General features: G+C 52.2%; 1 protein-coding gene across 4 annotated transcripts in view; it reads right to left on the reverse strand.

Moving 5' to 3' along the window:
• The window catches only part of PLXNA2 (plexin A2), a 409,422-nt gene that overhangs the window by 151,471 nt on the left and 242,206 nt on the right, over positions 1-15,745 (reverse strand). For all 4 annotated transcript variants that reach the window (XM_054087653.1, XM_054087655.1, XM_054087654.1 and 1 more), the window contains 2 exons: positions 4,147-5,401; positions 3,203-3,385 (listed from right to left, as the gene is read on the reverse strand). In XM_054087653.1, coding sequence (XP_053943628.1) covers positions 3,203-3,385; positions 4,147-5,334 — 1,371 coding nt within the window. In that variant the 5' untranslated portion in view covers positions 5,335-5,401. The remainder of the gene's footprint in view (positions 1-3,202; positions 3,386-4,146; positions 5,402-15,745) is intronic.

A 15,745-nucleotide genomic window follows, 5' to 3' on the forward strand; every position in this document is an offset into this window, starting at 1 on the left:
GTGCGCTAAGCGCACCGTGAGCCCCCGCTCGAGGCTCGCCCCACGTGCAGGCAGGCTGCGACGAGAGGCAGCAGGCTGGCCCAGCCAGCGCTACGCGAGAAAAGTCCTCCTCCGCTCTCCATTTAATGGAGAATAGATCCATCGATTCATCCTTTTCATCCTCCTGCCCCGGGACAGGCAATGCACGCACGTGCGGGAAGCGGCTCAGCTGCCGGGGGCAGCCACAGGCTACGAGCATGTCCTCAACCCTGAACTCAAACCCTGACCCCAGCGAACGCTCTGCTTCCCCGCGGCAAAGATGCCAAGCTCGTTGCCAACTGCCCTATCTGATATTATTGACTCATTTGTCAGCAGCTCCGCTAGCAACACGCGAAGCACGGCTATGCCAAAGGCGCAGCCCCCCACAGGGCTCCCAAACCTGCACCCCAACCAGCGAGCCCAGCCTGGGAGTGCCGCCAGCCTCGCCACGGGGCTCCGCGCTGCTCCCAAGCGCCCACAAAACTCCTTCCTTTAAGGGTCAGCCAGCGCTGGCTGCTGGAAAGAGCAAAATGACTTCAAATGTACCCAGGAAACATCGAAAAAGAGAAGGGCTGGCAAACACGGGGCTGCAGCAGAAGAGCGTAGGCAGGCAGGGACTTGGGGACCTTCAGCATCGAGCTCCTAGGTGACATCCCAGGAGGCAGCTCGGTGAACAGCTGATGGGAAGAAGGACATCAGTGAGATTAAGCAGCACTCGCAGTAATGAATTCTCACTGGGGGAGCACAGACAAACCTGAAATATTCCAGAGCTGGCTCCCTGACTTCTTTCCTCCAGCTACACAAAAGTAGCTTCTTTGAAAGCCCAGACTGAGCCACCAGCTTGTTTCCAAAGTAAATCAACAAGAGGGAATAAGTGTGACGTAGCTTTCAAACATTAACTGTGTAGGTAGATATGCAAGGCAGCGAGCTGGAGGAGACAAGGTGTCTATCTGTAAATCTCTGGCACTTTAGAGTTGCATACATTTTTACCGTCCTCATTTCACATATGGGGAAGAAGAGATATGGAAACATTTACAGTCCCGAGCATCCTCAGCACTCGCTGACTTTGAGACATGCCTGGTCTTGGAACACACAGAAGAACTAGAGACAACCTGTTAACTTCCAGCAGGTCCGCAACGCCCGCGCTCCAGAGAGCCTCCCAAGAGCCCCACAGTTCAATGCAAAGCTGCTTCCTACGCTTCACTCAACCCCTCTTAGGCCACGTAAAAGCTAATTTCACATGTCAAATGAGAAAAGATTTACTGACGTCGTGGACAGGACCATGAGATAGAGAAGAACAACATTCCTACAGCCTGGAGGTGTTCAAGGCCAAGTTGGATTGGGCTTTGATCATCTTGACCCAGTGCCTCTAAGCGAGGCACCTCCCCTGTCCCCCCAGAACACTGCATACACGAAGTACGAGGCTTCATGGCTGGCTCGAAGCTCGGTAACACGCAGTTGCAATATGCTGAGGGCGCCTGTTCCGTCCATTTAGGTATAAAAATCCCAGTGCTCCCGTGTGCCACGGCGGGTAGGGAGGAGACGGGCTCTGCTCACAAGCCCACTCTCCCCCATGTTCCAAATTGCCCCACTGACACTTGAGGGGCACCAGGGAGGCACCTAATTTACTACTACTCAGCACTTGGAAAGTGCTGAATGAATATTAATGAACTGATGTAATTAAAATGATGCAGACATTGAAGTGTAGTATCTGCCTGTCCTTGTATCTTCCTGGAGAGATGAGGAAGAAATTCCCTGCTGCTTGAGGACAAAAAATTAACAGCCTGCTGTTGATTACATTCATTAACTCTTTCCCTGGTATGAAGAAGCCGGTTCACCTAATGCTACTGTTTGTGTTTTAGGTGGATTTGAAGGGTCTCAGCTTTCCAGGGCAGCAGCTCCAAGGCTGGGCTCACCGGAGCTGGATCAGGCCACTGCAGACACTGAGGAGCTGCCTTCCAGGTGCACCTCGGACTCTGAAGCCCAACAGCAGGAGGTTGGGGGGGTCTCCTCCGCTTATGGACTCCAAGGCCATTCCCACACTTATTTTTAATATGGGACTCATCAGGACCAGTGTGGACCACATGAGAGATGTGTGACTTGGCCTTCAGAGGACTCAGAGGTGGGGAAATCCCAGCTGGACTTCAAAATCCTATACCTCACTGGAGCTGGAAGAGAAAACCAGCAGGAGCATCTCTTCGCCTTGGGCAACTAGCCCCAGCTTTGTGATGCAGAGGGGACAGGAATGTTATCTTCCAGGACTGATCAATCAGGAACTGTCAGAGGGACTGAGCAGGAGGTAGAGAAAAGCAGAACTCCTGCCCTGAGGCTTGGTTTCCAAAAGCCGCCAAGTTAACCCGTTCCTCTCTCTCCACGACCAAATATCCTGCCACCACGAGCAATTTTACCACAACCAAAACCTTTCTGGCTCTCATTCTGCACAAGTTGCAGAAGGATTGCTGGGAAACAACTCAAATTTATTGGAAAATTTCCATCACTGCATCAGAAAAGAAGGGAAGATCCGAGACCTTGGATGCAGCTTGCTGAGGTTCATTCAAAGTCAGAAACAGCAAGCTAACTCCTCACTTGTTTCTAATCAGACTGGCCCGTTATTGCCCTGATAATTTACACATCAGCCCAAGAAACACACTTCCACGCCCCTACCTCCCATGGTTTACAGAGTGATAAAATACAAAACCCCTGACAAGCACCAGGTTGACGCTGTAACACACAGACAGGTGACGAATGCAAGAGCTGACATGATGCCGAGACTCGCGTTACCCAGTTGCTGGCTGGAAGCACAGGAAGATGCCCTCAGCCCCTGCAAGGCGATGCTCTGAGCTGTAATGCTGCAGAGCGATGGGAACAGTGCCACTCTGTTCGGTCCCTTTTCCAGGACCAGGCTGCAGCAGGTTCCACTGCACCTTTGCCAAGGCTTGGCACTTCTCTGCTTCAAAAAAAATGCAGCAACACCGCTCTGTACCAACAGTGCTGACGGATGAACTTTGTCTCTCTATTTGCAAGGCTCTTTATGACCCTCACCCCATGATTTTCACTCCTGACTCGCTCCCAGTTTCACACTGGGAAATCTCAATAAGACACAGCAAAAGCTACACGCGTCTGAGCCCCCCAACAGAGATGAGCAATAGATCCTGGCTCTCCGAAGCCATGGAAATCGGCTTACCTTCTTCAGTTTGCCAGTCTTAGTCCCCACGAACACCACGCTGTAGCCATTGTAGACGTAGGAGGCAACAGAAGTCATCCGGTCCCGGCTGGAGGTGTAGAGCGTCACTCCATCCACCGGCGTCGAGCCTCCCAGGGGCTGGTTGATGTCGAGCCCGCAGAAATTGTCATCGATGGGGACTGGCTGGAAAGACAAAGTTTGGGCAGCAGTGAGTGAAACATGAAGCACAGGGTAACCTCACACACTTGGGCTCACAAAGAGGGGAGCAGGCGATGCTGCCCGTGGGGTGGGAGCCACCATCACACAACCCCCCTGCCCAGGGACCCTGCCAGCCTCAGCCAGCTTCTGCAATGGCCTGTTCCCTTCGCTGCCTGAAGCCAAGACATCCTGCAGATGCTCCTAAATGTGTTTGGACAGGGCTGAGGAGGAACCCTAAGCCCAACAGACACTTCCACTCGTATTCTAAATCTAGTAGGTTCTGCTGGGTTCAGGCCTGCTGCGTGGCCATGCAGGAACTCTCTCCTCCACTCGTTTCACCTCCTCTTGACCTGCTTTCCAGAGACGCTGAGCACTCTAAGCAGAAAGGTTCTCAGCACCCTCACATCAGCAAAGGCTTTGCTTTAAGGTCACATGAGCCCTCCTGCTCAGGGAAGGGCGAGAGCCTTCTTCCAGCTTCCAGAGCCCCACGCTGGGAAGAGCAAACACTTCCCAGGAGCCACACACCTTCATTCACCTGCCTCAACGCCAGCCCTTCCTTTCACTGTCGTCCTCAACTGCCTGATAACAACAGCGATTAAAGAGGAAGGACTACTATGGCTGTTCTGCGTTCAGGGAAGCTGAGGCACAGAACGATCAATCTCGTTCCACAACCTCGTGTGTCACAGGGCCAGGCATCGATACCGGTTCTTGAGGGCTACCGTGGCCAACAGCTGGAGCATCCTTACCGCTTTAGTGCACTGGACGTCCTTCCCCAGCAGCCAGTTGAGCTCCAGGTTGCCTTCCCCTTGGTAGCAGGACTGCAGGCGGTCCTTGATCTGAGCGTTGATGGTGCGGATGGGGAAGACGCAGAGCGCAGAGTCGTCGGGTGGCTGATGGTACTGCTTCTGTCCTTTGGAGAAAATGGCAAAGAGGACATCCTCCTGGGCCGTGATATTGAGGGACCTGGCCAGCACGTCTCCAGGCTTGGAGAGGTACGCTGCTTGCAGGAGGCGGTACTCCGTGTCCCCCTTGACGCAGCCAAAGGGCAGCGAGACATAGGAGTGGAACTTGGGGTCATCTTTGCAGAGGCGGACAATGCGAGACGTGTAAAAGAGATCGCTGGCGGAGTTGATGGAGACACCCTCGGGGGTCTCTGGCTGGACAGTCAAAAAATAGACAAAGTTGCCGCTGGCAAAGCCATAGATGTAGAAGATATCAAAGTGCGAAACAAGGGCCAAGGTATCTGAGGGGATTTTGATGAGGGATGAGACAAAGTCACTGTGAAGCTCATAATCCAACATTGCTGATGACTCTGGGTCCCGGGGGAGTTTGCGGCTGGAGAGGGTGGGGAAATAATCCTGCTTGCCATCCACCGCTGTGCCAATGAAGAGCTTCCCATCTTCACCTTCCGAGCGCACGATCACACCATACATTGTGCCGGTCTTGTTGACACTGGAGAGGTAGTGCTCCTTTTTGTGCGAGGGCTCTACCAAGATGAAGAGGTCATCCAGGCGCAGCAGCTTGCAGACCCCCTGGTACAGGCTGCCACAAGCGAGCAGCCGGTTCTCGGAGTAGTCGATGATCAGCAGCTTGTTGACGTTGTTGGTAAGGGTGAGGATCTCGCTGCACGGCTGGACAATGAGGGGTGGGTAGCAGGATTTATTGTCCTCCTCAGGACCAGTTTTATGAGCCACCAAAATGGTCAGGTTACCCGAAAGCTTGTAAACCCGGTTGATGGCTCCAACATAGACTGCTCCGGTGCCTTGGTGGACAGTCAGGTGGTTGAACGTCCAGTCCCGGTTCTCAGAGTGGAAAGTGCTGAACAAGGCATTGCTGGACACATTTCGGGAGAGCGATGCCAGGAAGAGACAGAGCAAAGCCACCGACCAGACATCGGAGTCCGGTACCCGAGGCCAGTTCTTCCTCTGATCCATGCTGGGAAAGGCAAACTTTGTGTCCCCTGTGCGTGTCCTGTGCCCCGGCAACGTCCCTCACATGGTTCTGGGGAAAGAAAGAAAACAAAACACACACAGAGCAAAGGATTAGATCCAGTGTGCCCTGCAGATAAAATTCAAAGGAGACTTTCTAATTACACAGTCCTTGAGATAAAGTGAGGACGTCTCTAAGCCCAACAAGAATAAAGCATATCTCCTAACTTATTGGTAAACAGTTCAGGCTTGGTGTTTTGCCACTCGGTTCAGTCTCTGTGTGTTAATTTGTTATGTGGTTTAGCTGTTTATAATGTACTCTGCTCAGCCAGGGGAGGGGATAATCAACTTCAGCCCAAGACAAAGCCCGCAGCTCACACACCCAACCATCAATCTGCAATCTTGGCTAAAAGGATGTCTCCTGCAGGGTCTGTTGTTGGAAGCAACAGAGGAAATAAGAGGTGTTTTCTACCTTTAAATCCTCTACGATTTAATTTGGAAGCCTGAGGAAGGAGTCTCACGCAGGCAAGTTCATTTCGCATAGACACACCAAGCCGCCAGCACCTCCCCTCCACCACTCCCTCCACCACAAGTGCCTCTGCAGGGGCTTTGCAGGCAGGAACTTCTCTCTGCCTTCACAAGGCACTTCAGTTCTGAAAAGCAGCTGCCACCGGCGTGGGGCTTCCAGCAGCACCCAAACCCTGCCAGCAGCACCCCTCCCAGCCTGGGAGCCTTGGACAGCCTTCCTGCTCTAAGAAAGCTTCCAGGGGATGACCGAATCCTACACAAAGCAAGAGCTTGGATGCTGGGTCCAAAAGACTCAATGCCAACCAAACTGCCCTCCCCAATAGCTCTGTGGATGACAGATAGTGGAGTCTCCTTCAGCCAACATCTTCTCACCCATGCAGACAAGGCGAGGCAGCCTCTGGCCAAAAGCTGTGCGGAAATAGGGCACGAACGAGGTTTTGGTGTCGTTTATTGCGTGCTTTGGTTCCGTGGGTGCTCCCAAAGCACCTAAACCTCACTTAGACGCGAGGGATGGCTGGAGCCTGCCTGATTCCCAGCCCCATTCCCATCCTCTCTACCCATGCAGGCAGCTGTCGGGCTGAATTAGGAATCACCAGGCTGGAATTTCCTTAGGAAACATGCACTCACCTCAGAGAGGCTCTGGCTGCGTGAGCCATGTTTACATCAGAGCTTTCCCCCCACCCTTCCGGACAGCGTGCACACAACGGCTCTTGAAAGGACCCTTCTGACCCTCTGCCTGCCCCACCTCATCGCCTACCAGTTCCGCTTGGGTGGCAGACTCTCCAAGCAAATATATGAACATCCAAGACAATCCAAATCCAGGCATTTCTGAGCGTGTCTCATTTATGGTGGATCTGGCTTGGACCATCCCACATAGGAGGTATCGGTTTGGTTCCCAGCTCAGCCCCAGACTTCCAGCACCACCTCGGGCTCACACTGAGCAGCTAGAAGTGATGCCAGCTGACCACCCTGCAAGGATCCAGCTCGGAAGAGCTGTGGGGTCAGCAGGACAATGTTTGGATGCAGGCATCATGAAGGGCCCTGAGAGTATCCCCACAGCAGGGCTCTGCACCCGCCTTGTCACCACAGACATGCCTGGAGGTCACCGGATTGTGTCTCACCCTTGTTAATCATCTCCAGCCCCGACCATCACTTGGTCTCCTGGCTTGACCACAGCCTTACTCATCACCACAGATGAGTGGTGATCACCACTGACTTCCTGGACTCAGAAAACCATCACAGAGTTCTCCTTTATCCCAAATTATGCGTTCCTTACATGGTCCAGGCTGGGCTATCCAAGGAACTGTTTCAGCCTGTCTTAGGGAAAAGATGTTCTCCACCACTTCAAGGCACCACAGGGTTAACACCAGCCCTGGGAACAGGCTGAGGATGAGTCTCTGTTCCACTTGCCCTCTCTGCACCGAAGCCCCATCACCTCTGACCACGGCCATGCAAGCCCCAAGCACACACACCAGGGAGGGACCTGTACTCTCTGCAGGTCTGAGCCTCCCCCCGGCCCGGGGGGCAGATGCAGGAGGCTGTTCCCTAGCACAGCCCACGCTCAGATGTCCTCACCTGCAGGCAGCCAATGCTTTGATTGACGCTGATCCCTGTTTTGGTATTTAAAATAATTCACGCTGCTGAAAACCTACACTGAGCTCATAAGCGAGTGTCACCGACTGGCCGCTCTTTAGGCTTGTTAACGCCAGGAGCCGGAGACGGGTGTTTCTGAAGGTGACAAAGGAGCTCTGTCCCTGGGCTGCACGTCTTGGTGTCACTGACAAGACAGGAGAAAGAGAGCGGTAATGGGTTTCTCATTCTGCTCAGCGATACGCTTACCCCGCTGCTTGCTTCTTATTTCCAGTCTCTCAATTTCCACCTCTGGCTGGAGCAGTCTCTCTCTCTCCCAGCTGGAACACAGACCCTGCCACATTCCTATTGTTTGGATGACTAAATGTGCCACAACACACCCAAGGTGACCTCTCCAGCTCTTCTCATTACATTTCCGAGTCAACATCCCCAAAGTGTTCTCCGAATCCAGAACCATGGAACGGTTTGGGCTTGAAGAGACCACAAAGCCCATCCAGTTCAACCCCTGCCATGGGCAGGGCCACCTCCCTCTGGATCCAGTTGCTCCAAGCCCCATCCAACCCTGCCTTGGACACCTCCAGGGATGGGGCAGCCACAACCTCGCATTCTTCCAAAATATCATAAACCAGTTCCAAGGATCTGCTCGGAAGAAGGCTCTCCATGCCCCCCGTCCCTGCTGGAAACCCGCAGTTGGCACGACTGACCTCATCACCAGGATTTCAGAGCAGATTTTGTCTTGGATAATGGGGCACCGCAGCCCAGGACACCAAGAAACCCATGTGTGCTCTCGGCAGGAAGATGCCAGCCAGCAGCGCGGTGCCTTCTTGGTGACACAGAGGGAACCCCGCGCCGTGGAAATGCCCAAGAGGAGCCCAGGAATGCCGGCACGAGAGCTGCACGTACAGGAATCCTGCCGAGCAGCTAAGTCAGTGCACGGCAGGTCCAGCTCAAGACGGGAGAAGCCTCCAGCACCGTGGGGTCTCGCATGGGTACTCGGACACAGCAACACAACCGCCTTCACCTCAAGGAGAGCTCAGAGGGGGCGGCTGCAAGGCTCTGCCCTGAGCATCACCACAGGGCTTTCCTTCAACGCCAAAGCATCCCTCGCTAACAGCAGCCAAAACGTGAAGCCTACACCAGTTTCTCATTCCCTGAGGAGATGAGCAGAGGGCTCTGGCACCAGGGAACACCAGAAAGTGAAAGATTCTGCAGAGAACAAGGAGGCTCTGCTGCAAAGCTCAGCTCGCGACAGTTCTTGCTGCTTTCCTAATTATACGTACGGGACAACAGAAGCTCTTCACTTAGGCAGCAGTAGTTTTACGCCCTTTCCAGCAGCGTTTCCATTCGGAGCCAGTCCAAAAGGCAGAGCCAGCGTGGAGCTGCCGTGCAGAGCTGTCAGCTGAAGCCCAGCTTCTCTGCCGTGCCTCGCAGTGAAGGCTTTGCAGAGTATTTCTGAATAGTCACTGCCGAAGGCAAGAGAGCTCATCCAGGGAGAAGAATCTGTGCTTTCAAACATCATTTGGAGATGACAGAGCATGGCTGTGAAGTGACATCCTACCCAAAGGAGCCAGGGGATGACGAGCCAGCTCCTCCGGGCGGGGAGCGCGTGGGTGCAGGACACGGACCAGGCTCAGCGATCCACACTCCAAAGCCAAGAGAAACCCACTGCGTGTCCTCAGGATGAGTTTGGGGCTGCTGAGCGCAGCCAGGGGGTTAAACACCAGGGAAGCAGGAGAGAAAGTGATTTTAATTCTGGTCTTTAATACCTCTTTGACCATTAATTCTTCCTTTTTTTTTTTGGAAGCAAGTTTAAAATACAGCCTTAAAAGCAATCTGAAGCTATTAGTAACGCAAGGTGAAAGAGAGAGTAAATTCAGGGACACAATATAAACCTAAGCAGCTGAAAGGCCTCAATTAGGCTGAAAGGAGTTATCTGGTCTTTAAATAATTATTAGATTGAAGAAATAATCACAGGTCTGAGCTGATTTTTTTTCCCCCACTGTCATCTTAATGGAGACTATAATATTATTATTCAAATGCCCATGATTCTCATTGAGGGGGGGAAGAAAAAAGGGCTCATTTAATCTCCATGCGACAGGGCTTCAGGAGGCCGATTAGTCACTTCTCTTATTTCAGCTGTCACTCACTCACTCACGAGCACCACAGTTTGTCATCAGTGGTATTTAATGCACATGGCAAAAAAAAAAGCCAAAAAAAAAAGAGGAAAATTAAAGCAAAAACAAAAAAGAAAATCTTCTGTAGAAAATGATGGATCAAAAGGAGCAATTTTGATGTCACCAGCGCAGCAGATGCGGGTGCTTTGCGGTGCCGGTATCTTTTCCTTTAGGGTAGGGTTGGTCCTGTGAGCAGTGATTTATCCACGGCCTCACGCCAGCACTGCTGAGCCCTCACCCATCCCCTCTCCTCCATCGGGCCCTGAACTCCAGGGATGCTCCATCCCCCCCCAGAGGCCATCAGGGTCCCCCAGTGATCCCAGAAGGTGAGTGGACCTTAAGACAAAACCCACGACAGTTTTTTTCCACATGGGTTTCATTGATTCATAGAGCGGTTTGGGTTGGAAAGTACCTTAAAGCTTATCCAGTTCGAACCCCCCTGAACACACTGAAGAGTTGTCTCAGAACGAAGCCTCCAGAGAAATGACTGAGCTGGCAGGGAGAGGGACAATGGGTCCATGATTGCTTTCTGAGCTGGAGGTGGATTCTGCCCTTTCTGCTCTTTATAGTCAACTAAGATTCATTGCCGCGAGGCCGGGAGCAGGGAGACCGGCTGGCTCCCACTCCTGACCTTCCCTGCAGGTCAGCGGGCTGTCACACCCCCCCCCCGAATTATCAAAAGGGTCACCAAAAGGGCAGGCTCTGCTATATAAACTCAAACACAAGAACAAACCATTCGGAACAACCCTTGCACCAGGCTGACCCTTTCTCTTCGTGTTGGCTCTGTGTCCATATCTGCCAACCAGAACGAGGGGAGAAAAGCCAAGAGCTTGGCTGTTTCTTCATGGCAAGACATGTGCTGGATCTGCATCCCTCCTGGAGCCCACTGGGAATTTTTCTATGAGACATTTCCAATCATTAAAGCTGCCACTGTGATTTATCCCCTTTGATGAAGTGAGATTCAGGACACATTTGTCAGCTACGGAGGAAGACCTTACAACAATTAATTGGGTTTGGTTTTGTTTTAATTAGACAAAAGCTTTGAGCCAAATGGTCTGATCTAAGCATCTCTGGGACCTTTTCCAGCTGAGATTGGAGGTCTCGGTCTCAGGCCTGCCACGACATCCAGACGAGCTGCTGAACCCTCTGTTACCCAGCAGAAACCTGCACCAAATCCTTTCTCTGCTCTTGGTGTCTTCTCCAGTTCCTACCACAAGAGGAGCCTTGGCAGGTTTGAGATTTGAGCAGAGGATTTTCCCGGCCATCCTGGTGCAGGGGGGTCTCAGCACTCCTGACACACTGCAGCAGCACTGAAGAAGCCTGAGCAGAAACCCAGGCAGTGCACACTGCCAGCTCCATCATTTCATAAAGCCATCACTTGGTTTGGGTTGGAAGGGACCTCCAAGCCCATCCAGTCCCACCACTGCCATGGGCAGGGACACCTCCCACTGGCTCAGGGGCTCCAAGCCCCATCCAACCTGGCCTGGAACCCCTCCAGGGATGGGGCAGCCACCACTGCTCTGGGCACCCTGGGCCAGGGCCTCCCCACCTGAACAGCAAAACATTTCTTCCTAAGATCTCATTTCAATCTCCCCTCCTTCCTGCAGCACAACCCGCAACTCAGAACTTTGTGGGTTTCAGGCTGAAAAGCACCTTTACGCCTCACCCCTCTGCTTCGCTGCCCCGGGCAGTGCCCATCTCCAGCTCCGCAGGGTTGTGCTGGCAGCCACGGGCAGGAACCACATCGGGAACCACGTTCCCGCTTCCCTGGATCTGCTTATTCACAGGGATGGTATTTGATGGGCTCATCAGGTTTCTGAGAAAGAGTTAAGAGGGCAAAATACAGTATTGTGATTATTGCTTCCTCCAGCCCTGGGACAAGGAAGAGGAGGGGAAGAATGAAACCCGGCCATGAAAAGGCATTTCCCTGATAACAAACACGACTGCATGAATTATGCACAAAATTTCATGTTGTCCAGACTTGGGATATTGTTTATACAACGCATACCGGATAAGGCACCTCTCCCCTCTTGAGCACACACATCCCAACAGGTCTAGGGTAAAGAAAAACAGACCGCAGCGAAAGACCTGCTGTAAGCCTCATCTTTGCAACCGTGTTCTGGAGACCACAGCACCCTGACCCGTGGTCCAGCATCATTCTTGGCTTTGTCCTGGACTTGACTAGACCTGGACAAGACACGTAACAACCTCAGTTGTTCCACCTGCGAAATGGGGATAATGCTTTCACACATGAAGCACTCGTATGTTCAATTGATGGCAAACTTAGAAGGGGGTTACCAGGCATAAATTGCTCCCTGGAGGTGTTAAAAAAGCATGGAGATGTGGCACTTTAGGGCATGGTTTAGTAGACCCGGTGGGCTTGCGCTGACGGTTGGTCTGGATGAGCTTAGAGGTCTTTTCCAACCTTAATGATCCTATGGAATTATGTGTAAGGGGCTGGTTTAGCACTTCTTGGTGCACCTCTGTTCATAAACGCTTCGAGCAGAGCTCGTTCAGCAGAGCAGGGCTACTCTCTCCTGACAGTGGGGACAAGTAAACACAGGCACAGCTACCTCTGACCCCAAAGGATGCTCAAATATCCCTGCAACACAGTAAGGAGGCATTTCTTTAACACTGACAAAATCATCACCATCTCCAAAGGAGCACTGACTCCTCCGACAAATCTAAAGCAGGACCGCAGCTGCAGCTCCGGCATGGCTTACCCCCAGCTGTGCATCGCAGCTGGAGGCGTTTAACCCAGCAACCCCAAAAGTCATCTACAAAAATTAATAATCAACCTAGGACACCAAGGTGGCAGAAATTAGACACCTCCTTCTTTCCCTGTGCTGATACTTGACACCTGCTATCTGAGAAACCCCAGCTGGCAGCTATTGAGCTTCAAGTATACTGCTGTGAAATAGCTTATAAATTACCTTGCATCAAGAGAGGTGCTGGGAAAAGAGGACTTTATTCACCATGCAGTCCCCGAGGACAGACCCAAGGCCGGTGACAGCACCGTGCGCTGGAGCGCAGAGCAGAACAGACCAGACTCTCATTTTCCCGATGCCTTGAAGTATGACACAAAGGGAAAATTTAACACTTCTTAAGTTTCATAGCTGGTTTATTCAGGTTTTGGGAAGTCTCGGTTTCATCCAAGCCTGTGTGAATAGGTCAATGGCTTTGGATAACGTTAAATCATAAAAGTTTGTAGCCAGAAAGTTGTGATTCTCTAATCCAATCTCCTGCTGTGGGGACCAGCTATAATCATAATTCAAGAGATGCCTCTCTAAACTGCCCTTAAGCTCCAGAAGCAGAGTCCACAACCCCTCCAGGCAATCCAGGTCACTTGGTCCTTTAGAAAGTGCTTTTTCTAATTTCTTACTCCGGTCCTGATGGAGTGAGGTTTATCCACCCCTCTCCACTGGTGCATCTGAATATAGTTTGATTATTCAAGGACTTTATTCCCAACAACACTGAATTTAATGGATGGTGACCTTCGGTGCAAGCAGATTAAACGATTAAATGATTTGCCCAAGGCTAGTCAAGAGGTCCCAGTGGCAAAGCTAGGAGTTTTATCTCCGGAGCCTCAGCCCGGCGCTCCCTCCCCAGGTGACATCCAGCTGCAGTTTATTACAAGAGAATATTACAGTGCAGCGCGAGGGGAGATCACAGAACGGCCACCGAACTGGAGGAGAAAAATAAGCAGCAGCTTCTCCTGGCCTCGCTCCAAGTGCACCACAGGCAAGGGAAGAACCCCAGCTTCAAATTAAATGGGTCCCCAGCCACTCCATTAAACAGAAATCCTGAAACAGAAATCCTTTGGCTGTGCCAGCCCTGTACAGCGAGCGGTGTTCGTTATCCCCAACGCTCCCTACGGCAGCCAGATGTATTTACACAGTAGCCACAGCGCTGTTACCTAAGTAAACCAGGAAATTGTACATTTGTTAAAATCGGGTTTCCGAGATGCTGAATCTCCTATCGCGTGGCTATAGATCTCACTCAGACAGCAGCACTGATATCAAAAGCACGCAACGTCCTGCGCGCACCTTCAGGGCAGCCTGATCCAGTGGGAGGTGTCCCTGCCCATCACAGCGGGGTTGGAACTGGATGATCTTTAAAGTCCCTTCCAACCCAAACTATTCTATTACTCTATGATTCCCTGTTCGAGGGGTGTTTGCTGGTTACGATGCTCCATGCTGCTCTAGAATGGGATTAGCTTTTCCAATTATAAGCAATAAGCACCAAGCCAAGCCCTCGTGCTCTCCATTGCCGGGAGGGAATAGCACCAAACTGGGGCAGGAGCCATTGGGATGAGAAGTGAAGGAACACCCAGAGACAGCTTCACCCCAGCGCGTGACCAGCACCATCAGCTCTCTGCTTCACTCAGATGAAAGGGAAGTCTCAGCACTGGGGAGATGAAAGCTGCAGTCCCAGCACCGGCATTCCCCCCACAGATGTGGAACAAATTATCAGCCAGGTGGGATAAACAAGGATTTGGAAAGGCAGAGCACAACTGCAAGAGCCCTTAAATTAACAGCAAAACTGAAGCAGACAGGTTGATGCAGGAGAGAGCCACGCAGCACTGAAGAACCCTTCAGGGACCATTAGCCAGCCCTCGTCAGCCCTGTCTTAGTGGAAGTATGTGCTACGAACCGCAATCCACACCAGCTTTATCAACATGAAGGAAGTGACTTTACCTCTCGAAGTGCCTTTACACGGGGATGCCTGCCCCTTTTGGGGCATCACTGGGGCACCTGATGCAGTCTTTCAAAGTGTTTTGAGGTACCCAAACCCTGAGAAAGGTAAAACATCTTCATTCCCAGCCCAGTCTGCTTTGCCAAGCATGAAAAGCAGCGACCACCACAGATCTTGCAGCCACAGGGACAGTGTCTGCTCGCTGATAGAGTCCCAGCAGGACACATGCATCAGTGTCCAGGGGGCTCCCAGGTGCTCCTGTCCTTGTGTCCTGAGGTCCAGGCAAGGACCCCAAAGCCTAGAGCCATCTCACCTCCATCCCACTATCAGCTGAACATCATCTCCCCTCCCACAGCTTTTGGACATCAATGTCTACTTGAGAAAGTGGCTTCTTCCCACTTGTCTGCTCCGTGCTCCTCTGCCCTGCTTTTGAATTTCAGAGCTCTGGCAGATCACTGATTAATTCAAGGCTGTTTAATAACCCTTCTGTTTAGATGAAACAAGCTGTCTTGTTTTCATTTTTAACACTAACTCTTGTTTCTTTGCTAAGGATCTTTCTGTCATTTAAAAACTTCTCTCCGCAACCCAGCTGACGATAGGATGGTGGAAGCATCTGCTTACATCCGCATCCGACATCAGCCAGAAGCTACCACATGAGGCCAAAGAACACAAGACTGGACACCTTGGTGGGTAAAAGGTCCCGAAATCCTGAGCTGGTCTTGCAAAACCATTAGCGTCTCTCCGCTGGCCGTGGCAAACCCCGGCACAGCTCAGACCACGGTGCAAACACGGGGGACTGCAAGGGCGAAACAACATGGGCAGAAGAAAAGGAGCCATGGCACTCCTTGTGCAGCTCATCCACAGGGAGGGTCACTGCCCTTCTCCACCCCGTTGTGGATGCCTTGGGGAAACCTGGAAGCCGTTATGGTGCTGCAAGCTCTGCCCCACGCTGTGCCCCAAGTGCAGCAATCGATTGGCGATGGTCAGGCAGGCGTGGAGGCCAGCAGCTGCTCCCACCACCACAGAGCAGCTTCACAGCAGCCCCCTCACCCCACAGTGACCCCCAGGGCACTTGCCGTCACCTGCTCTCCCATGGTGTCCTCATGCCAGAGGGTTTTGAGGCATCGGCTGGTTCGCAGGGCGAGCCTCCTCCCTCCCCACCCGCTGCCCCATCCCAGCTGCAACCCCCAAGAGCTGCGCACAAAGAATAACAGACACACAGGGACCCAACTCCCGATGGGAAGGAGTTGGAGCCTCTCAGCTGTCTCCTGCCTCTTTGAATTTCAAAGCTGCACTTGTCTGTAGAGCAACTGAGTCATTTCCTTCCTATATCCAGCCTATCGGACTGGATCCAGCAGTGCCCGGAAAACAATAAATCCTTCAAGGACTTGTAAGGCCATATTTCACAGGAATGCAGCAAGCTTGCCTGC

Source organism: Cuculus canorus, chromosome 24, assembly GCF_017976375.1.
Source record: "Cuculus canorus isolate bCucCan1 chromosome 24, bCucCan1.pri, whole genome shotgun sequence".
In the NCBI taxonomy this organism is placed as follows: Eukaryota; Metazoa; Chordata; class Aves; order Cuculiformes; family Cuculidae; genus Cuculus; species Cuculus canorus.